Raw genomic sequence first — 22,505 nt, 5'->3', positions numbered from 1 at the left:
TCGCATGCTAGGATATTGAACGAAGATTCTGGCGATCCTAGATGGTCGGTCCTCGAGACTTACAAGCTGCTGCTCCGCCATCCTCCTTCTGTGCCGCCTGAGACTTGCTGGGATTGACTGCAGGCGTGGTTGACGGTAGTGGCATCTGGAGGATTCTTCCGCATGAGACAAGACCCTTTGGGAGCTTGGGACAAGACGGCACATTGTCGAGCTTGGCTGCAAGGGCAATTCTGGCCATTTCAAATGTTTTCAGGTAACAAGTTGCGTGAGGTCTGGGTTGATGATCCTGCTTCCTTGATGGAGGGAGGATCGCACTGGTTGGCGGGCTTGATTGAGATGGATTGGCCGTGCCAGAGTGATGCTGTCCCACGCCTTCTTCAGGGACACAATCGGCCAGGCCGAGTCTTGGTCAGAAACAGGCGTCAGCGGCAGTGACTTGGCATGACTGGAGAGCCTCGTTCGAGTTGTTACTCCAGATGGACGGCTGGCGATGTTTTGGAGGCTCTTTCAGGCCACGCCCTTCGACCCCCGTGGGAGTGTCATTCAGTGGACCTGATGCATGACGGTGGATGTGCAACAGACCATTGTCGTCGTCGTCTTGACTTTTAGCCGCGTCCAAGTGGTGGTACGAGGTGGTAAGCGCGAGAGGAAATAGAAACGGCCCAGGAACGGGGATAACAGTAGGATTGTGGACTTTGGTGGAAGTCTAGACCTCTGGGGATGACGATTGTAAATTGGGGTCGTCGAGTTGGAGTTTGGGGAATCCTCGTGGCAGGTGCAAGCATCGTGACACTACATTTGGCAGTGGGTGGCTCTGAGCGATGCACGGGCCATTGGGACCGCATTACATAAGACGGACACATTTAACCCGACGCTTTGCCGTCATCCGAGAACTGCATGGCTTTCATTGGCTGAGAGAGTCAATAAGTGGATATGAAGGGGCATACTGTGTGATCCCGCTCTCAGAGCTGGCGATTGCACTGTAGCTTCAGCAGTGGTGCCGCTGGTCTGGGAAGGTCCAAGGAACGAGCTTCCTTATCCGAGCAGTCTTGGTGCTGTGATTCGTTATCGTAGCTATCTCGTCCCGCTGAGAGTGCGCTTTAGCTCGGCTTACAGTGCTGGCGCAACGCAGCAAACGTCTTCGATACGCCATCTGATCTAACGTAACGGCGCTGCCCCTCTTTCCCCGTGCGACTCGACCCGGACGACAGAGACTTGATGTTGGCTAGAACATCACATCGTGCCGCCTCCCGCACGTTTTGCTCCTCCTTCACCACTGTTCCTGCAGCAGCCCCGATCAGCATTGGCCGAAACCGAAACCAACACCTCTCTACAGATCCGTCTAGACCTCTTGGCAGACCTTCTAGAGCTCCAGCACCGTCGACGACGAGGCGCATCGCATCATCCTTGAGACCGGCGCGCTTCTTCTCCACCACCTCTGCCACAAACATGGCTCAAGACTACGAGACTGTCCTCAAGGGCAAGTACCCGGCAAAGGCTCACGCTCTGCGCGTCGCCGATGAGGTCAAGTCCAAGGTTCCCGGTGCCACCGGCGTCCTCTACGTTGAGGGTCGCATGACCAAGATGATCGAGGACAACGACGAGCCTGAACCCTTTAGGTACCCCCTGCTCCCGAGCCCCAAGACCCTCTGGCCAATGGTCTAACACCCTTCAAAGACAGCGCCGCTACTTCTACTACCTGACCGGCTGCCCCCTCGCCGACTGTCACTACGTCTTCGACCTCGAGTCTTCCGAGTCCACCCTGTTCATCCCTCCCATCGACCCCGACAGCGTTATCTGGTCCGGCCTTCCCGTCAGCGCTGCCGAAGCCAAGGAGTTGTACGACGTCGACCATGTAAAGTACACCACCAACGTCAATGCCGAGCTTGTGCGCCTCGGCAAGGGCAACAAGACCGTCTTCGCGATTGAAGGTCAGGTCTTGGATAGCATCACCTTCCTCGAGTTCGAGGGCAAGAACTTTAGTGTCCTTAAGAACGCCATCGAGACGTGCCGTGTGGTCAAGGACGACTTCGAGGTTGCTCTCACCAGAAAGGCCAACGCTGTGTCTACCATTGCCCACCACGCTGTCGTTGAGAAGGTCAAGAAGGCCAAGAACGAGAGTGAGCTGTATGCTACCTTCCTGTATCACAGCATCTCCAATGGTGCCACCAACCAGGCCTACCATGGTATATTTGCTGCAGGTCGAGCTGCCGCCACACTGCATTACGTAGCCAACGATGCTCCCCTGGCGGGCAAGCAGAATCTCCTCTTGGATGCTGGTATGGAATGGAACTGCTACGCCTCTGACATTGTAAGTCTTTGCCAGCCACCGTGTCGTGCCCAGAGACCGTCTTAACAAGCTGTAGACACGTACTTTCCCCATCTCTGGCAAGTTCAGCAAGGAGTCCCGTCAGATCTACGACATCGTGTTGAAGATGCAGCTTGACACCACCGCAGCTCTGAAGGAGGGTGTCGTCTGGGACGATATCCACCTGATGGCCCACAAGATTGCCATTGATGGCCTCCATTCCGTTGGCATCCTGAAGGGCGATAAGGAGGAGATTCTCAAGAACAGGACCAGCGTCGCCTTCTTCCCCCACGGCCTGGGACACTACCTCGGAATGGATACCCACGACGTTGGCGGCAACCCCAACTACGCTGATACCGACCCCATGTTCCGTTACCTGCGTGTCAGAGGCAAGCTGCCTGCCGGTAGCATCGTCACCGTCGAGCCTGGCATCTACTTCTGCAACTTCATTATCGAGCCCTACCTCAAGGACCCCGTCCACTCCAAGTACATTGACACTGCCGTACTAGAGAAGTACTGGGATGTTGGTGGCGTGAGGTATGCAACACCCAACCATTCCCAACCGTGGCGATGCTAATCTCTACAGAATCGAGGACAACATCTTGATCACTGCGACGGGCAGCGAAAACTTGACCCCTACCATCAAGGACCCGGATGAGTTGGAGAAGATCATCCAGGCGAGCTGAAGAACATAGTTAAAGCCAATGCACAAATCAAGCTAGCAATTAATCAACGCGCTCAACGCCTTCGCTGATGAGATGATGCCTCGTCCCACTACGCCTTTTCCACTAACGCCATGAGACTGAAACCGATGTTGTCTCCTCCTTGTGCGATGAATTGACGCACAACGTCCAGCGACTTTTGACCAAGATCAACCCGTTGCTCTTCGTCCGGCACGCCCCTATCCACGGGGCCCTTGCGATCACCGTCCAGTTCGTACAGATGGCCGGTATCCGGTGATTTCACGAAGCTGATGTAATGGAAGTCTACCTCATCTTCAGCACTCGACGGCGCAGCTGTCTCGCCCTTGATGGCGATCGAAGAATAGGCGTTCTCCAGCTCGGTTGAAGCTTCCAGTGCCATGGCAGCTTGGGCGGGGTCCATCGGTGCCGTGATAGACAGCAGATTGTCTAGCAACGATCCCGGCCCTGCTTTGCATTAGTTCTCGTTCACTTTCTAGGGAGCTTCAGCAGCTTACTGAGAAAGTCTTTTGCGCGGCCGTTTGCCAATGCGTGCAGAATGGCATAGAGCCCGCAGGCGTTGTTGATAGTCTGCTTAAACCACATGGCGTCTTCGTCTTCTTCGTTGTGCTCCACCATCCAATCCTGGGCGCCGGCTTCCTCTGCCGTCAATCGCGCCTCGAAGGTGGGGGTCGTGGGGAAGATGAGGACGAGAGCCAGAATCTTGTCTGGAAGCAGCGCGGGGTCGTCCAAGGTGAAGATATCCTCAAACTGGAGCGATGGAGGCGCACCGAGAAGGCTGATGAGTTCGTTGAATACTTCGGGATTCGACTCGAGGGGGATAAAGGCCTTGTTGTAAGTCGGCGGCATGGTGAGAACTCCGGCGGGGTTGATGCAGCTGTCGACGGACAGGACGGTGAGAAAGGAAGCGAGAAGGGGACCTGATTTCATGAATCTGAAAGAACACAGCTCGAAAAATGCTGGTGAGGTCGAAACCGGTGAGAAATGTTTGAATAGAAATTGATGATTCAGTGAGACCATGAGGTGGGTAGTTGGGGTTGACAAAGCAGGAAAGGTTGCTGACTGAGCATGAAAACACACTTGCGGATTCACTCCTCCAGTGAAAGCCTGTCGTTGCCTCTGATTATCTCTACCACTTCTGTTCTTCATCCAAGTATACGTCTGGATTTTCACAAGTACATTGTAGATAAAGCCGCGCGGACACAGTAAACTGAGGCGGTCTTGCCCGTCAAACGATGAGAATGACCTTGAATACACTTGAATGTGTCGTAGAGGCTCCGGTATCCTTGTTCGGGGTACAGAAAGCTTGATCGCAGCGCGGCGCTACCTTACCAACCCGGACAGCCAAGACATGGCGGGGCTTCTCGCTGGAGTCTCCGGCGCTCACTCGTTCCACTTTGTCCAACACCCTATTCTCACATGTCTTGCACGGATCGAAACAATGAAAGAGGCTGAGGCAATGTCAGTCGGTTTCCAGTGTTCAAGTAAAAACCCTTCAAACCTCACCTGGCGAAACCACACATGGCCGCCGGCCGCCGACGGCTCGGAGCGGCATGGCTGAACCCCACACGAGGTCCCCGCATCGCCCCTCGGCCGCTCCATGCGACAGATAAGATAACACAGCAGAAAGATGGAGGGGTTATGGTGGTCATCCTGCCCCCCCTCCGGCACACTTCTCCCCGCCAGCGCAGATACTTGCGCACGCTATCACCCCCCAAGTGAGCTAGTTTTCATGCGTTGGCGTGCGGTAGGGTAGTGCAAAGCGGTGGGGGCGATCGGTGGTGGCCGGCCGGAGGGCACGCCGTCCATCTGCTTCCCGCCGGCTGGGCGTTTTGAAAAGTGGTCTTGTGAACTCCAAATTTCAACCTCAGCTCTCCCTCCTTCTTCTCCTCACTCATCCTTTTCTGGAGTCTCATCCTCGAGAGCCCCCATCTTGTGTGATTCGACACCGTAGACCAGTCAGTCACCATGGCGCGCTTCCGCGTGCCCTCCCTCCCCATCCCGCCGTTCCTCCACGGCATCCCCGCCCCGACGATCCGCATAATCGCCCTCCTCGTGTCCATCAACATCGCCATCTGGATCGTGGCCGGCATCATCCTGCACTTCCACCCCTCCCTTATCTCCCCCGCGGCCCTCTCCTACCTGCTCGGCCTGCGCCACGCCCTCGATGCCGACCACATCTCCGCCATCGACCTCATGACCCGCCGCCTGATCGCCTCGGGCCAGCGCCCCGTCACCGTCGGCACCTTCTTCTCGCTAGGCCACAGCACCATCGTGATTGCGACGTGCGTCGTTGTTGCTGCGACGAGCGGCGCGCTGAGGGACCGGTTTGACGGGTTCACGCGCGTGGGCAACATCATCGGCACGAGCGTCAGCGCTGCGTTCCTGTTGCTGCTTTGCGCTGGCAACGGCTGGGTTTTGTATAAGCTCATCCGCAGGCTGAGGGTTGTGCTGGAGCAGGAGAGGAGGAGGGCGCTTACTGGAGAGGTGGTTGAGGAGGAGGACGAGGAGGCGGCGACCAATCTGAAATTGGAGGGCGAGGGGTTCCTAGCGAATGTGTTCCGCAAGGTATTTAGGGTTGTTGATCGGCCGTGGAAGATGTTTCCCCTGGGTATCTTGTTTGGCCTCGGCTTTGACACGAGTTCGGAGATTGCAATTTTGGGGCTGAGTAGCGTGCATGGAGCGCAGGGTACGAGCATCTGGCTGATTCTCATCTTTCCCGTGCTTTTTACTGGTAAGTCCTGACTATTGCAGACGTTGAAGGGTAACTGCTGACGAGGATGACAGCTGGCATGTGTCTCCTCGACACCACCGACGGCGCGCTCATGATGGCACTCTACACGTCCAAGGCGTTTTCGAGAGACAGGGTCGCGATTTTGTACTACTCCATCGTGCTCACCGGCATCACGGTGTTTGTCTCAGCTTTCATCGGCATCATCCAGGTCCTCTCCCTCATCGCGAACGTGGCCGAGCCCGAGGGAAGTTTCTGGGACGGAGTGGACGCTATCGGTGAGCACTTTGACATCATCGGTGGCAGCATCTGCGGGCTGTTCGTGGTTGTTGGGCTTGGATCAGTGCTAGTGTACCGTCCGTGGAGGGCGAGGATGGACCGCAAGAATCAGGAGAGGGCCATCTTGGTACCCGCCGAGGAGGAGGCTCTGGAACCGGCGGAGGGGCCGAGTTATGGTGCTGTTACGACGCAAGAGCCCGCTTCCAAGAAGGATGCTGAGGCGAGCGAGAGGGATTTGCGACTAATACAGTAGATGGCAGACACACGATGCAGGGTAGACATCACTGAGATATAAATCAGATAGACTTTGTGTTTGGTGGAAGGAAGATGGCACATTATTTGCGGACCGAGAACATGCTTTCTCCTCAGCCAGGCACATACCCCTTGGCGTCTTTTGACGACTTGGGACGGTTGATATGCTCGTAGTGTATCCCGAAGCCAATGTCATCAGCTCTTTTGAACGCTAATTTATTTTCGCTGTCTGTTGTTTGGCAATCTTCCAAAATCTGATGCATGAATGATCGTTTACAAAAGAGAGCCAATGAATCTTCCCGCTATCCCGATAAACACCTCAAACAACTTGCTCATGATGATCTTGAATGTGTTCATACCGCTCGTCGTGATGTTGTCAGTCTCGTCTTATGCGTTTCTGCTCGCAGAAGGGTTAGGGTGACCAAGATGCACCAGGCCACGAGATTGAGCCTCGTTGGTTTTGATTTGCGCGGCTCTCTGCTGCTCGCATTCCCGCCGCTTGTGCAATAAGCCGCTCACCATGGCCCGATGGAGCCCTTTTCAGGCAGTCGCGGGTGGCTGGTAGCGGCCAGTCAAAGGAACAGTCGAAGGATTAGGTGAGGAGACAGGCGAAGACACAGGCGAAGTGACTGGCGAAGAAACAGACGAAGGGCCAGTTGAAGGCCCAGACGAGGGGTCAGACGAGTGGCTAGACGAGGAGCCAGACAAGGGGCCAGCCGAAGGGGAAGAGCTGGAGCGAATTGCGACGTTTCTCCTTTCTTTGAATGAGTTAGCCGCGGTACACACATACTCTCTCTCTTTCTCTCTTCCCCATACAAGGGCACATACTATCGGTCTCGGGGTCCAATAACTCCCCGGTTACAGACGCATCATCTGTCGTCTGCTGGTCGGATGAAGAGGGAGGTGTGACCGTCTCCTTTCCTTTCTCCTTCTCCTTCTTGGAGTTTGCAGAGGCCTCGTGGTTCGCATCCTGCTCTCCACCGTGAACAGGGTTCGATGACGCCACGGAAGAGTTCAATGTGGCCCTGTTCTTGTCGGCAGACAGAGCGTACAACTGCCTACCAACTTTTGCAGCCATCTCCTCCCTTCTTCTTTGGTTTGCTGCCTTGATGGCCTCGATAGCCGCCGCTCGAATCTCTTTGCTAAACATGATGATTTGAAAACAGCTTACGCCGCCAAGATGCTGTATCAAGATGCGGCGATCATGGTCCCCCAAAGGAAGAATCTACAGCATGTTTTGGGCAGATGCGAGGCAGATATAGCCCATTGAGAGCTACTCCGGTAGATCCATCTGTGAAGAACCGTCATGGTTGACCACTTGCATACAAAACTTTGGCATCGTATCTCCGATCACATGGACGGCGGGCATACAGCCAGGGTTTGATGACCATACCATGGAACAGGCGAGGTTAACGATGGCCGACCAAAGGTATGGGGGATAAAGTTCCATCTTCGACTGGCTGGCCCAACAGATTTGTTCACAAAGGTGCTGGAAAGAAGCAAAATCTTAGGACTTGGATAGGCAGTATAACATGACCCTTCTGTCAACATGATCTTTAGAGATAAGTTCATTAGGTAGCTATGGTCCCGTCCCTATAGTAGTAGTTTGTCTTATGAAAAAAGCTGGCGGCTTTGACTGCTACCTAGGTCGCGACGAGTACCCCTATAGGCCATAGTAACGAGTTCTAATCAACACGTGGAAAAAGTCGTTCAATCAATATTCAAGAGCTCACCCAGAGCACTCCCAAATCAACATACGGCAATAGACACTGGGTTCCTGCTGTGCAGCTCAGCGGACCGACCCGCACTGTACCAAGATCCGACGAGATAGACGGGACCTAGATGGAAGCTTCGACCGCCAGTATTTACCACGTATGACCCTTACACCTATCGTGACCCTTCGGTGTCGCGCGCGCTTCCCTAGACCCAGGAAACTATATGTACGCTGAATCATAAGGCATGCTCGTTCTCAGCCCGCAATTGACTGATGAGTACGGAGTAGGGGTCTGATGATACCCCCGTACGGATATGTGACTGAATCAAATATTGGTAAACCGCCAGGGTTCTGCGGATAGAACCGACAAGGTCTCGGATGTTCCCCAGAAACAAGCTGGGGCCGGCCCACCGGCAACCTCGCCAGTCGGTCAAGGCGAGCCGTCTTGTCTTTTTTTTTTGTTGGGCTTAGTCAGCCTACCTATAAACCGCAAACACATGAGGAGTAAACAACGAGCAATAGGGGAAAAAAGTATGGGCTGCTGAAATGAACGGATATAGTTCGTGTGACCAAACTGGTATGAACTGTTGCGATGTGCATGGAGTGACTGCGCATCTCAACGGTCCGGACTGCGGGATCGGAGGAATTGCGGTGTGGTCGGTGAGGCGACGGACAGGATCCGATAGGGGTCCCTTGGTCCAGACCTCGCCCCAAAACGCTGACCCTAGCAATACGCAGTACTTAGACCAGTGCCAAAGTGACTGTGCTGCAGAGGGTTGCAGCGAGATACTCCAGCGCCTTCAGTGATCCCGACAGTCACAGCGCCAGAACGAGTATCGGTCGGTCTTTTGGGCTGGGCTCTCTCGCCACTGGCGTGTTTCTGGTGGTTTGGACGATCAGGGTCCATCCACACCGACCCAAAAATCTTTACTAAATTAGCAGATTACAAGTTATTTTTCTTTTCGCAGTGGCAGCGTTTTCTCAATTCCGCTGTCCCGCTGTGGCTATTCCGTCAAGTGACACGAATCAGTCTGGGTCCGAGTCGTCTCATCTGATGCCAATCATCGATGTACCGCGCCGTGTAGCCCGAGTATCTGTACAGGAGTAAGGAATGCACTCCCTAATTCTGCGTGTACACTGTAGACTGACTGTCTGCCGAGCGGATGGGTCGGGACGCAATGCAATGTAGCATGTGTCGTAGGGCGGTGGTCGGGTTGATGACAAAGTAGAGGGCGTTCGAATGCACATGATGCTTCGTGTTTGAGATATAAGAGCACCACGTTGTCGAACAACGCGGCCTGAGAAATGCACTGCAAATGCAGTGTTCCCTATCGAGGTGCGGCGGGAGGGTAAGACAGCGGTCGGAAGTCCATTTTGGCTCGTTCCGGGATGCAGCATTCTTTTGGATGCCACGAAGCAGGCTCTCAAGCGTCTGGCAGACAAGGCGGACGAGCCGTGTAGTGATTCCGAGGCTGAGAATGGCCGCTCTGCTGGCTGGAGATGGGAAGCAGTTCGGCCGTCAAGGGACCGTTGGGTTATGTTTTGCTGTGCTGTGCTCCCAGCACTGGACTGTTGTTATGCGTGGTCCTTTGCTTAGTGACAGACGCTGACTTCTTCCCGGGATGACTCGCTAAGAAGTTCGGCCCTTGCCACAACCTCCTGCAGCGTGCAGCTACAGGGGAGTCGGGTGGTGGACAGGGGCAATGGAGGCCTATGCCATGCCATTCTGGTCGACTCGTACGGCAGGGTCGACGGGATTGGGTGATTGGCATGTCGACACATGTGTCGCATGGGAACCCCCGGATTATTGAGCACCTATCTATCGTCAAGGGACCCAATATCCGTACACCCATTGGAGGGCACAAGGTCCTTGAATCAAGTTCCAGTCGATGTCGAGCGCAGATAACCCACCTACAGCGTACGTCTGGCTGTCCACTCAGAAAGTCAGCAACCTAAGCCAGAAGTGGTAGGCGGAGGCGTTGGTTGGGTGCGGATTGAGGCAGTGACATGCTGGGCTATCGCGTGCGTTGCTCTTATCTTGGGGTGAATCCTGGGGTAAGAAACAGATCGTCAAGGGCTGAGCAGATTAGATACTGCCGCGCCGGGTACTTCTGCCTGGAGGAGCTGAAGGCAGTGCCTGTCTCCCGAACGCAAATTGCATGGGCAAGGCAGGAGTCTTTGAAATGCGCAAAGTAGAAATACTACTGCGGAGAAGGGGCATTGCGCGATGTTTGACGGCGGCCGCGAAGAGAGAGCCCGTGATGATGGATTCTGATGGGCGCATGGCCGATGCTGACGGCATACTGCAAAATGCAGCGAATTGTCGGCGGGGGACGCGTATCATATAGATGTACCATGCAGTAGCTGAAGCTCAGCCTCTCGTGCCTTTCCCATCGCGGGGTTACGACAGGCTAAGCCAGCCTGATTGCGAGAAGGGTTCGTAAGCGACGCGGCTCTGCTGAGGGGCCGGCGTCAAGGAAACGGCGTCAAGTGACGCAGCTGCCTGGACTAGACCATCAAGGCCAAGGCCAATGGTTCTCTCAAAATCAAGTCTAACGGTAGACATGTCAGACTTTGGAGGCTATTCCCCGATAGTTTTGAGGCAACCGGGGATGGTTGGACTGTTTTGCGCTTGGGTGTAGCCTCAGTTCTCAGTTGTCAGGCATCTGCAAGCATCTCGGCAGAGTAGTTGCTGGCAGAACGTCGACCGTTGAATTCAGCCCCCAAGAACACCCCGTGGATCCTTGTTCGCGACTGTTGCTGGGTAGCGTAGCACCCGGGGAACCTCGGCCGAGGACATTGTCGGCATCCAGTGTCCATCCAGAGGCCCCTGTTTACCGGTACCGGGGTTGTCGTAGGCCCCATCGGTAAGGTCGGCGGGGGACGTTGGGATGGCTGGATGTTGGATGCCACCGCGACCAAGACCTTGGAGAGAAAAAGGAAAACGGAGAGAAGGGCGAAGGAAGGTGAGAGCCGGTTCGCGCCTCCTTCCTCCCGGGTCTGACTTCCCCGACGGATAAGGAACCTAAACCGCCCTGCTTTGCTTACGATACCTACCTTATTTACCGGGAAGGAGGGCACGGAGGGGTCTCTTATCAGTAAGGTACATTACCTAGGTACCTAACGGCACACCGGCTGGACCCTGAAGAACCCAGCTCAAAGTCGCTGAAGGCTGCGAGTTCGTGGCACTAGCGTGGAAGGAAGTACCTACCAGACTGATGCAGGTATCGTACCTTCTTCCTTCTTGCCCCAGGTTGTCTGACCTCTTGCTTCTGTGTCTTGCCTCCAATACTGTGGCTTTACAACTTTCGATCAACACCACCACCCTTCTCAGCCGTGCGGCGTCCATCCTTTTCCAACTCCCGGCTTTGTCCTCCCGCAAAAACACACCCAACACACCCAACCAGGTCACCACAATCTCTCTCAATTCCGTCGTCCTCCCACCGCCAGACTCGACCAGACCCTTGGGCGTCCGGGTGCCGCTTTCGAACCCTGGAAACGACCGGTCTATGCCAAGCCAGACCCTTGCCCCGCCCATGTTCCGCTCCACGTCCTTCGGCATGGATCCTGGCGCGCCTGTATCCGTACTCGAACATGTTCCTCGACTTTGACCAAACGACACTGTGAATCTCACCTCGCACTCGCCCATCTCCACATCCCATGCCGGCGTCCGTCCTCGCCGCCGCTCTCCCGGGGGTGGTGGGCCGCCCAGCACTTCACCACTTGGTGCGGACGCGCCGCAGACAGACACAATGGCGAGACCACCAGACCCAGCCGCCTTGATGCGGTGAATGCGAATCACACCCACTCCGTCTTCCCTGTCGTGCTTCTCGTCGACTCGCGCTTGTCAGATCGTCCAATACATACCGCGAGGCTGCGACTCGCTGGCCAGGTGCGCCCTCCTTGTCTATCCCACCCTCCCCCCAGACCCCGAGTTTCCGTTTCCCTTCTTAAGACCCTTCTCTCGCCATCCACGACTCGCGTCCAACTATTTTCCAACCGATACCCTCCATAACCTTTCTCTCTCGTTTCCGTCACTGAGTCGTCCCGTCTGTGCTTCGGCCTTGGGCTGCTCGTCACTCACTTCAAACCACGCCCAACCTGTTCCGTAACTGACCCCGTGTACTACAGCAAGCGCAGGACGCCCACAACCTGTTCGCTGCTCTAGATAATTGCTCCCTCCCCCAACTCTCTCGTCAACCCCCTCTCGTTGACTCTCCATAACCAATTGACCTCTAAATCATACCTCTCGAGTCCCTGTACTCGTCCCACCACCAACATGCACGGCTACAGCTCCTCCGAGGAGTCGGAAGACTACCGTCGCCCAAAGCCCGCCCCGGCCTCGAACAGTAATAATGACCAAAAGAAGAAAAAGAAGAAGAAGGCTCCCCCTCAGCAGTCCATCAACCGTATCTGGAAGAAGTTCCAGAACCGCAAGTTCAACAAGGCCCTCGCCGTGCTTCCCTTCGACCCTGTTCTGCCTCCTGCAAGCGCAGACAAACCGAATGAGCTGTTGACTGCGGGCTACGAGCGGGCTGTGGAGGAATGCCGCCGAAAAGTCAAGAAAATCATTCAGGAGTGCAGGAGAGTCAATATGCGCTACAGAGACCCTGGCTGGGACCTGGTGAGTGACAGCTGTCGCCTTCGTAGCAGACTTCGTAGCTAAATCTCCCATTAGGACTGGGATTTGAAGTGGGAAAAGGGACACTGCCTCAACACCCTGGGTTCTACAAAGTGGCAGCTCTCCCGAACAACACTTTCCAACCCGAGCGCTTCGGTCCCCAAAGCTGTCAAGCGCATCCACGAAATTTTCGAGAAGCCCACCTTCATGAAGAACCTAAACGGCGGAGACGTCAAGCAGGGAAGTCTGGGAGATTGCTGGCTGATGGCCAGCTTGACCGCTCTCGCTTCTGTAGAAGGCGGCATCGAAAAGATTTGCGTGGAATACGACACGCGCATCGGCATCTATGGCTTCGTCTTCTACAGAGATGGCGAGTGGATTTACTCCATCATCGATGACAAGCTCTATCTCAAATCGCCTTGTTGGGACTCACCCAGCATGCAGCGGGATCTTCTGCAGCAGATCGACCGCGAGGACGTTGAGCGGGTCTACCGCCAAACGTATCAGACCGGTTCCAAGGCCCTCTTCTTTGCCCAATGCAAGGACCAGAACGAGACGTGGGTGCCCCTGCTAGAGAAGGCATACGCCAAGGCCCACGGCGACTTCGCTTCCCTGGCCGGTGGCTGGATCGGCGAGGGTCTGGAGGACCTCACGGGTGGCGTCACTACCGAGCTCCTTACATCCGATATACTCGACACCGAGGGTTTCTGGGAGAATGAGCTTTCCAAGGTCAACCAGGAATTCCTGTTTGGTGCGAGCACCGGCCTCCTCGATGGAGGCTATGGCGACAGAGACGGCATCTCTGAGGGCCACGCATACGTTATTATGGAGGCGAGGACAATCAAGTCCGGCGAGCGTCTCATCAAAATGAGAAACCCTTGGGGCAAGGTCCGCAAGGGCTTGTGGGAGGGTGCTTGGTCTGACGGGTCCAAGGAATGGACGACCGACGTCCAGGAAGAGCTTGGTTACCACTTTGGCAACGACTCTGTTTTCTGGATCAACTACGAAGACTTCCTTCGCAAGTACCAGCACATTGACAGAACAAGGCTGTTCCGTGACCCTGCCTGGCGATGCACCCAGAAGTGGATTGGTGTCGAGGTTCCGTGGAAGCCTCAGTTCCACGAGAATTTCCAGATTACCCTGTCCAAGGATGGCCCCTTAGTCCTCGTCCTGTCTCAACTGGATACGCGGTACTTCAAAGGTCTCCAAGGACAGTACACCTTCCGCATCCACTTCCGTATCCACGAGCGCAGCCGCCCTGGCGCCGAGGACTACATTGTCCGCTCCCACGGCAACTACCTAATGGAGCGATCAGTATCAATCGAACTCCCGGACATGCCAGCGGGCGAGTACAGCATCTACATGAGCGTTGCCGGCGAGAGGGATAACAATTTGCCCTCTGTTGAATCCGTTGTCAAGCGCGAATGCCGCAACCGCGTGGAGAACGACAAGCTTGCGCAGATCGGCGCCGCCTACGACCTTGCACACAGCAAGGGGACGGCCTACCTCGAAGAGGTCGCCAGACTACGAAAGATCAAGGAGCAGCAGAGAGCTTCTGACTCCCGAAAGCAGGAGCGTCGCAAGTTGTGGGACAGACGCCACATGACACGCGAGATCACGAAGAAGCAGAAGGAAAAGAACGGCGAAAAACGCGCACGCAGAATCGCCAAGGCTGAAGCCGCTGCCAAAGTGAAGGCTGAGGAAGAAGCTAAGCTTGCTGCTGAAGAGGCGAAGAAGGCTGAAGCAGCAGCCAAGATCAAGGCTGAAGAAGCAGCAAAGAAGGCCGCCGAAGAAGCAAAGAAGGCCGAGGCAGAGAACAAGAACAAAGAGGAAGAGGCGAGAGAGCAGGAAGAGGAAAAGCCCAAGGACCAAAGCGTCCAGATTGAGGCTGTCAAAGAGGAGCTGAAGGAGGACAAGTCTGTTCAGACGGATGCCTTCGAGAAGACTGAAAAGTCTACTTCGGACGCTACTGAGAAGACTGAAGTTTCTGCTCCTGACGACAAGACTTCTGACGAGGCAGCAAAGGCCGAGTCTGAGGATGAGCCCAAGGATGACTCGAAAGAGCTGTCCAAGGATGAATCTGGAGAGTCAAAGGAGGTGTCTGAGGAAGAGCTCAAGGAAGAGCCCAAGGAGACGCCCGAGGAGCCTGAGAAAACTGTGGTTCAACCTGCGCCTCCACCCCCACCACCTGCGGCGAAAGTATACGACTCGGATGATGACTCCTCCGACTCACCTGTCGACGATTGGGAAGAACTCTACAGCGACGACGACATGGTCAGGAAGCCTCGTACCACACCTGCGGGGCCACCCAAGACCCATGATGAGCGCTATGAGTCGGAGGAGGAAGGTCTTCCCGACCCCTGGAATGCCATCTGCATTGTTGGCGTTCGAGTCTACTCCGTGGACGAGGATCTTGAGCTTCGCGTCGTCATGGAGGGCGGTGAAGTCCTTGATGGCGCCATCGGCAAGAAGGGTGAGGCTGATCTTGACAATGCCCAGGCCAACGCCGGCGGAGAGCGTGAGAAACAAGAGCCCGAGAGCAAGGTCGACGAGGATGATGCCGAACCTAGCAAGGCGCAAAATGAGGCTGCACCAAACGACGCGGACAAGGAAGAGACGGACGTCAAGGAAACAGTCGAAGCGAAGAAAGACGCTATCGAAGAAAAAACCAAAGAAACCAACGAGGACTCCAAGTCGGATAAGAGCGTTGACTCAACAGAGTACGACAAGCTTGATTCAGGAGCTTCGACTCCAGAGGTTGTTGCCACACCCGAGGAGACGCCACTGGAGACGAACAAAGAGTTGTGCTAGAATAGCACTTGAGTATACAAACTGATGACGCACATGATGGTAGATGATATAGTAGAGATGCCCTTTTCGTGGTTGTGGTCCGACATACTTTGAGGCGTTTAGAGCGGATTTTGTACCACGTATTTGCGAGTGGCAGCAGATGGTAGATCGCGTGCGAAATCTTGCGAGACTAGACATCATTTTTCTTGCTTCATTGATCACGGAGTCTTGTATAGGGTCACGATATACGAAGGGACCCAATGACAGCATTTGAGCTCACGAGCAAGCTGGCTCGCTCTCTACGGCAACACATAGTTCGCATCTCAATAATAGCATGATCTTCATTTGATCTTTTCGGCCCAATCAACACTAGTGCATCTGTACGTTGCGTATGAAATCATCTTGCTTCGTATGTAATTTCTTCAAGGCCTTTTCTGACTGGCCATGTGATCGACAGCCACAAACCCATGCGTCATGGCAGGGCCCAGCGTGGATCCTGCTCCCAAGTAAGTTCTGCCCATGATACTCGCAGCTGTATTTCCAATCGCATATAATCCAGGTATGAAGCTTTCATCCTCTCTCAACACCCGCTGATGCTCATCCGTCAGCAAGCCGCCCTTGGTTCCGAGGTCCCCAGGCCAGATTGCAATGGCATAAAACGGTGCCCTGTTCAACGGCCCCATGTTGGGATTCAAACCCCCAGCATCCGGGTCACCGAAGAAGTTGTCATACGCACTATCCCCCTTCCCAAATTCCTCATCAACCCCTCTCTCACACATTACGTTGTACTTGTCAACCGTCTCCTTCAACCCCTTCACATCAACCCCAATCTTTGAGCCTAGCTCCTCCAACGAACCCGCCATGAACATCTTTCCCTCCTCGAGTGCCTTCTTTGGCGGCTTCTGCCTCGCAAGCAAGCCCGTCCCGAGCATGTACCGATTACGATGGTTGCTATCCATGACCAACCACGCGGGAATCGCCTTGACCTTCTCGTTCCGCTTGTACTGGTCGTGCCCGGCGTCGGTATACGACCCTGCCTCGTTCATGAACCTCTTCCCTGCCGAGTCGACGATAATGCAGTGCGGACGGGAGCGCTCTATCAGCGCAAAGTGAGGCTTTCCCGTCACAGGGTCGAAGATGGTAGGACCCCACCACGCGTCGTCCATCAAAGCTGTCGCGGCACCGAGGTTGGTCCCGGCTACCACGGCATCGCCCGTGTCGCCCTTAGGAGAGCTGGTCCAGGCCGTGGTGGCCGGAGAGGGAAGGTGTTTTTGGCGCAGGGAGGCGTTCTGCGCGAAGCCGCCTGCTGCGAGGATCACGCTGCGCGCGGCGATGGTCTCCTCGCCCGTGGGCGTCTTCACTTTCGCGCCGGTGACGGTGCCGTCAGAGTCGGTCGTGAGGGAGGCGAGTGACGTGGAGAGGCGAATGTCGGTCGGGGAGGAGCTGTGGGTGTTGAGGTACAGGAGCCGGGCGACCAGCGCGCGTCCGAAGCTGGTGGGCTTTTGGCCGATGAGCATCTTGAGAACGGATGGCAGCACGGCGCGGACTGATTGTATGAAGGCGCTGAGGGAGGACGTCATGCGCATTATCACGGGCGCTTGGTTCGTGTAGATTGCCACCGGTGTAGTTGGCGACGGCAGCGCATCCTGCCATTTCTTGTCGAGTTTCTTCGTGTTGAAGGCCTTGGACTCGATCGTTCTTCCGCCTCCTTTCCCCATGGCGCCCTTCATTTTGGGGTAGTAGTCGGGATACCCGTCGCTGGGGCGGAACTCGAAGCCCTTCTCCTGGAGGAACGCAATCATCTTGGGAGCGTTGTCGAGGTATGCGTGTCGGCGGGCCAGCGAGGACGCAGGGCCGACGTCGCCGACGGCTTGGTCAAAGTAGTCCAGCGCATCTTGCTTGGAGTCTTTCACGTTGGACACGGGGTTGTTTGGGATCCAGAGGCCGCCGCCTGAGATTGCGGACGCGCCGCCTATCGTTGGCTGCTTCTCGATGACGGCGACGCGCAGGTTGTGATGTTTGGCGCGTAGGGCGGCTGTTAGACTTCCTGCGCCGCTGCCTATTATGAGTACGTCTACTTTGGTGTTTGAGAGGAGGTGACTGGTTGTTGTGAAGGGGCGAGTGTGATGAATTAAGGCTGGTCGTGGGCGGCCGCCGGCGACTAATACGCCTCTGCGCATCATCTTGGGGAGAGTGATTCACAAAATTTAAAGAATTTCACATTGAGGCGGCCATCTAGGTAGGCAATAAGACAAAAGTTCAATGAGAAATAATCACTGGGTTGCCAGCTCTATCTTAAATCCTTCGCCGAATATTTCGGGTTTGCGATCCTGTTATCCGCATCGGTGATGGCTCCCGAGCTCGTCCTTCACAGGCATGCGTGAGATACATCCATACGTACACGCGAATACCTAGTCGGTACATCATCCATGTTAGCGGTTCCTATTTTGCAGCAAAAGCAGACAAACACCAGGGCTGTCATCACGCAATCACAGTGACAAACATTCAGGGGTCTATGTAAGATGAGGGGTACCTTGAGAGGAGCGTTCGGATGGTGGGGCAACGGATGACGGGACTTCGGTGTCCTCTTCGGTTGATGGCAACGTTCGCATTGGACGACCGGGATTGTGGTCTTGTGATAGTAGCATTCTGGAAAGCATCGGTGAACGCTAACGTATAGCAAGCCAAATAGCACCCCGCGGAACCCACGCCCTCCACGCCATCCACGAGACTTGGTCTTGGCATTCACCGAGAAGGGTCGCGGTGATCAGATGCGAAGGCTTAGTGAATCAAGTTGAAGAACCAATAGAATACCGCGAGAATTGGCTGTTGTGCAAAATCAACGGACGGCAAGACACGGCAGTTAATGGTCTCTGATTGTAATGCCAGGAAAAGCCCGGAAGGGCAAATTAAAGTACCACATTGCTCAGTTGCCAAGCCACGTCCAGTTTAGAGGTTCTTTTAGAGACCGCCTAGCTTTCCAGTTATTCAATATACTCGATTAAGAAAAAACTGTAATAGAGATTGTGACGGTGTAGATGACGACAAGTAATAGTAACAACGAAGACGACGACAAGATAGAGTATAAGTGAGTTCACAGGAGAGGCAGTTGCTTAAGCACAGGAGTATTGGGGGTCTGTTCTGTTATTGAGATTTGAGAAAGGATCGTGAGCTTGCTAGCTGTTGACAGTCTTGCCTGGCCGGGCGATAGAGAAAAAGGAAAGAATGAGAGAGCTTAAGATTGCGTCCTCTCTGCTCATTTGAACACCGGCACATCAACAAACAGATCCTCCTGCTCCATGTACTCTTCAGTCTCCAAAGGCTCCATCGTCTCGACAGCCGCAGGATCAAACTCCACGGCGAACTTACGAATGCCAGACAGTGATGCCTTGCTCACGCTTGGCTTGACTCTCTTCAACACCTTCTCGAACAGGGCTTGGGTCAACATCCTCTTGCCCTTGTCTATGCCGTCTTCCACAAAGGTTTCACACGCGATGGTTGCTTGGACGCACAAGTGGTGGATGTCTGCGCCCGAGAAGCGAGAAGTCATGAGAGCCAGGAGCCAGTAGTCGAGATCGGGGTGCAGAATCTCACCCCGTAAAGCGATTTCGAAGATCTCTGCCCTCATCTCGGCGGACGGGAGACCCATGTTAATCCGGTTGGGAATGCGACGGAGCACCGCCGGGTCGAGCTCGGCGGGTGCGTTAGTCGCGAGCAAGACCAGCGGCAAGTTCTTCGCTGCGCCCAGTCCATTCATTTCGGTCAGGATCTGACTGATTTGGACCTTGGCCAAGTGGTTCACGGCCTTCTCTCGGGCTCCGAGGCACAAGTCTGCTTCGTCGAAGAAGAGAATGCTGGGTGCGAGCAGTGTGCCCAGACTGAACAGGCCGCGAATGAGTAGTCTCGGTTCAGAGTCAATGTCCGAAATGTCTGCAAGAGAGACATTGATGACTGTGGATCCAGATTCGCGAGCCAGTACACGCGCGAGGTGCGTCTTTCCGGTGCCGGCCGGGCCGTACAGGAGCGTACCGCCGACGTGGGAGCGATGAAGGAGCCCATACGATTTCCCGGAGCCCGCGGCCTCGCCGTGCTGCCGTATAATGCCCCGGATGGCGCCTTCAACTGCGGGCTCGAGAGCGATATCGTCCCAGCCCACCTCGACATCCTTCGGGGCGATGAGACAATGGGAAAACTTCCGCTCCCACGAGTACTTGGAGTAAAGGAATGGCGGTCCCTGCAAGTATGTGATCTGGCGCATGACCTTCTGGACGGCTGGAGGAAATATGGCCCATTCGTCATCCAAGTCCTGGAGAGGCTCGACAACGTTCCGCGGATCCAAGGCTCTGGGAGGGGCAGGGAAAGGCGGGGGAGCAGGAGGAGCGCCTGCACGCCCAGGTGGCCGCATCCCACGAGGAGGCTTGGGCATGGGCATAGGGGCTCGGGGTGGCAAAGGAGCTCCGAAGTCGTTCCAGGCTTTGAGAGTCTTGGACAAGACATCATAGTCCAGAACAGCCTTTCTTATCTTATCGTCCTCGATGGGCTGGCCGATGGCACGAGAAATGGACTCGAGCCTGATCTCTATGAGAGAAACCTGGCTCATCCGCTCAGCCATGGCCGAACCATCGATGAACGACCAATCGGCGTACGGCGCAAGAAGAGAACTGCTGTAGCCGGGATTCTCCTCTCGGCGGATGTATCGCTTGATGTCTCTGATGTTGCGGGATAGTAGCTCACGCTTGCCGTCTGCTTTCAGCAGAGCCTCCTGGGCCGCAGACCGGACTGGGAGAACTTCCGTCGGTGTAGTGAATGGAAGAGGCAGCCGCCCAGGGGGGCCACGATGCTGTCCCACCACATAGGTCGGGCTGTGCGATGGGCTCTCAGTCGTGACGATGAGAAGAAGACCCTGACGGACTGGGTAGTCGCGAATGGCAGCTTGCAGGTCTCGGAACAGCGATCTCGTGAGGTCGCCCTCGCTGATGAAGAGGTGAACAATCAGGGGCACCTGCCGAGAGTCGTCTGCCTTCTTGATGCATGGTGCATTGAGCATAGCAGAAAAAGGGATGAACTTCTATGAAGTAGTGTCATCAGTCGTTGGTCAGTTCGAACAGAACTTCCGCGCTCACCTTTTTCTTTGACTCTTCAGCCTCTGAGTCGTAGCCATCATGCGGAGCAACGCCTTCTTCAGATACGTTAATGACAACAGGCGGTGGGCGTGGGCAACCGTAGGGAAGGGGCAAGGGCGGTGGCGGCGGCTGCCAGGGCTCTCGGTTCAACAAGATGTCCAGGTAATTACCCATGGCCTCGTCGTCGTCGGAGTCACTAGAACTGTCGCTGGTAGTGCTCGAGGCGTCTGATGCATCTGGGGGTGCATAGTGATCTCCTAGATCCTCAAGGTCATCCCGCGTGAGGGTGATGAGATCGCTGTCGATTGTCCTGGCGAACTGCTTGACAACGTTTCTCGTGAAGTTGGCCGTTGATTCAGACGCTGCAGACATGAAGGTGTGGAGTCTGATGATGTTTTTGGTGAACCTGACGCCATTGCTGGCGCAAGATCCGGGGAGCAAGTCTTCCTCCAACGGGGCATCTCTGCGAACCAGTCCGAGGAGCGGATTGAACAAGGTCGAGCCCATTTCGTAAACCTCTGCGGCTGGCTCAGGGTTGGAAGACATTTCCGGCTCATCTCTGCAGTTGTCACCCTTGTCTGAGGGTATGTCGTCCAAAAGGCGCAGGAACTCTGGGTGGTCGTCCCATTCCTCAGTCGTTGTCACGCAGTTATCGAGGAGCCACTGTGGAAGTTCAATTCTGGGCGGTTGCTTTTCTCAAGGTCAGCACTTCTACGTATTTCAAATGTTTCGCTGAGGTGAACCATAGGGAGTAGCACTACTCACAGGGCTAACCTCAACTTCCTCTTCAGCATCTTCGTCTGCGTCACTGACCTGATCTTCGCTTTGAGCTTCCGAGCTGGGAGCAGGCAATGCTTCATGTACAATGTCGAGGGACATGGTTTCTTCCATGGGCTCCTCCCGTCCCCTCCAAGGGACCCTAACGGTTGGAGTCGCTTCACCTTCGTTGTTCGTCATGATGTTTTCACTGTGTCGATAATAGGATTCCCAAGATTGTCTCTGTAAGTAAGAGTGCGAACATGTTTTAGCATTTAAACAACCCCTTCGAGTCTTCCGCTACAGAGGACGAGCTCAGAGACTCTGGATGCCGGCAGAGGTAGAGTACTTTACCCCGCTTGACAGCCTGTTCTTACTTGCATCAACCCGTGCAGCCTCAAGTACGTCATGAGCGTGTTTTACTTCCATTGGGCGCCTCTTGTTTCACACGTATCGGTTGGCTCTCAACGACAGGGCGCTCATCGTCGCGATGCACCATGCGCCGCTCTGCCTGAACGATTATCTCGATTCGGTTACTGCACCCGGAGAGGCTCGGCTTGCCTCTGGGGGCTAGACCAGTCTGCCGCGTGCCATGGCCGCGATGTACGCAGTCACCGATCTCCAATCACTCCGACGCCTCATGCGACGCATGTGACGCGTGTCGCAGCATGCTGTGTTCTTGTCAGAAACCTCAACGCGGCTTGCTGCCCGTCTCTTGAGTGAATGACATTGATGAGAAGCTTCAGGCACATGAGATGGCATGAAGCTAACCCGGATCATCGGCGGCCCGGGGCCGAGAAGTTGAGGCTTAAACATTCAAGATCATCAGCAAGGAGTGTGATTGTGGCTAGTGAATACGAATCCCAAAATAAACCAGCCGTCAGTGGCGTCAATCCTCCAATCTCGCCCCAAAGTGCCCAGGTTGTTTCTCACTCAGATTTGCGTGCGAGAATCCACTTGGTGGCTCGTCCTCCTGGAAACCCCCCTGTTCGTTTCCCAGATCGGTTAGCATAAACACTGCCCCTATTCCTTTTTCTGTGGGACTGTCGAAGATTCATTTGCTCATTTGCGGCTGATGTTTGCCCAGCGCCTGGGCCTCCAGTTTGTTGGAACTTGGCCCTGGGCCAAGTGTTTCCCAGCGGTGGCCCCAGGGACCAGGTTCGTAGCTAGGCGGCAGCGTGGCAGCCAGCAGCGGGCGGCACTCGTGTGTTGTGGTGGTGTTTTTCGATG

The 22,505-nt window shown here is 55.2% G+C and overlaps 7 protein-coding genes across 7 annotated transcripts; 3 read left to right on the top strand and 4 right to left on the bottom strand.

The window, feature by feature from the left end:
- Positions 1-1,449: 1,449 nt before the first annotated feature.
- Positions 1,450-2,994, top strand: PEPP (putative Xaa-Pro aminopeptidase PEPP; the record flags this gene model as incomplete). The annotated part of the gene is made up of 4 exons (XM_037322861.1): positions 1,450-1,619; positions 1,678-2,311; positions 2,367-2,845; positions 2,895-2,994. 4 exons carry the CDS (start codon positions 1,450-1,452, stop codon positions 2,992-2,994), a joined length of 1,383 nt encoding a protein of 460 aa, XP_037179588.1.
- Positions 2,995-3,082: 88 nt separating this feature from the next.
- On the bottom strand, positions 3,083-3,858 carry UCHL3-1 (Ubiquitin carboxyl-terminal hydrolase isozyme L3; the record flags this gene model as incomplete). The annotated part of the gene is made up of 2 exons (XM_037322860.1): positions 3,083-3,456; positions 3,507-3,858. The coding sequence occupies 2 exons, from the start codon at positions 3,856-3,858 to the stop codon at positions 3,083-3,085; spliced, it is 726 nt and encodes a 241-aa protein (XP_037179589.1).
- A 1,119-nt stretch (positions 3,859-4,977) lies between these two features.
- nic1 (High-affinity nickel transport protein nic1) lies at positions 4,978-6,272 on the top strand (the record flags this gene model as incomplete). Its single annotated transcript, XM_037322859.1, has 2 exons — positions 4,978-5,743; positions 5,797-6,272. 2 exons carry the CDS (start codon positions 4,978-4,980, stop codon positions 6,270-6,272), a joined length of 1,242 nt encoding a protein of 413 aa, XP_037179590.1.
- A 768-nt stretch (positions 6,273-7,040) lies between these two features.
- Positions 7,041-7,421, bottom strand: CGCA056_v007610 (uncharacterized protein; the record flags this gene model as incomplete). Its single annotated transcript, XM_037322858.1, has 1 exon — positions 7,041-7,421. One exon carries the CDS (start codon positions 7,419-7,421, stop codon positions 7,041-7,043), a length of 381 nt encoding a protein of 126 aa, XP_037179591.1.
- A 4,843-nt stretch (positions 7,422-12,264) lies between these two features.
- Positions 12,265-15,417, top strand: sol (Calpain-D; the record flags this gene model as incomplete). The annotated part of the gene is made up of 2 exons (XM_037322857.1): positions 12,265-12,609; positions 12,664-15,417. The coding sequence occupies 2 exons, from the start codon at positions 12,265-12,267 to the stop codon at positions 15,415-15,417; spliced, it is 3,099 nt and encodes a 1,032-aa protein (XP_037178782.1).
- A 401-nt stretch (positions 15,418-15,818) lies between these two features.
- helE-0 (3-ketosteroid 1-dehydrogenase helE) lies at positions 15,819-17,579 on the bottom strand (the record flags this gene model as incomplete). The annotated part of the gene is made up of 1 exon (XM_037322856.1): positions 15,819-17,579. The coding sequence occupies one exon, from the start codon at positions 17,577-17,579 to the stop codon at positions 15,819-15,821; it is 1,761 nt and encodes a 586-aa protein (XP_037178781.1).
- A 1,073-nt stretch (positions 17,580-18,652) lies between these two features.
- KATNAL1 (Katanin p60 ATPase-containing subunit A-like 1) lies at positions 18,653-21,398 on the bottom strand (the record flags this gene model as incomplete). Its single annotated transcript, XM_037322855.1, has 3 exons — positions 18,653-20,464; positions 20,520-21,209; positions 21,285-21,398. The coding sequence occupies 3 exons, from the start codon at positions 21,396-21,398 to the stop codon at positions 18,653-18,655; spliced, it is 2,616 nt and encodes an 871-aa protein (XP_037178789.1).
- Between the last annotated feature and the right edge of the window lie 1,107 nt (positions 21,399-22,505).

The sequence above is a fragment of the Colletotrichum aenigma genome (genome assembly GCF_013390185.1).
Source record: "Colletotrichum aenigma strain Cg56 chromosome Unknown KSG_Cg56_contig04, whole genome shotgun sequence".
In the NCBI taxonomy this organism is placed as follows: domain Eukaryota; kingdom Fungi; phylum Ascomycota; class Sordariomycetes; order Glomerellales; family Glomerellaceae; genus Colletotrichum; species Colletotrichum aenigma.
This window is presented reverse-complemented; position numbering and strand designations above follow the sequence as displayed.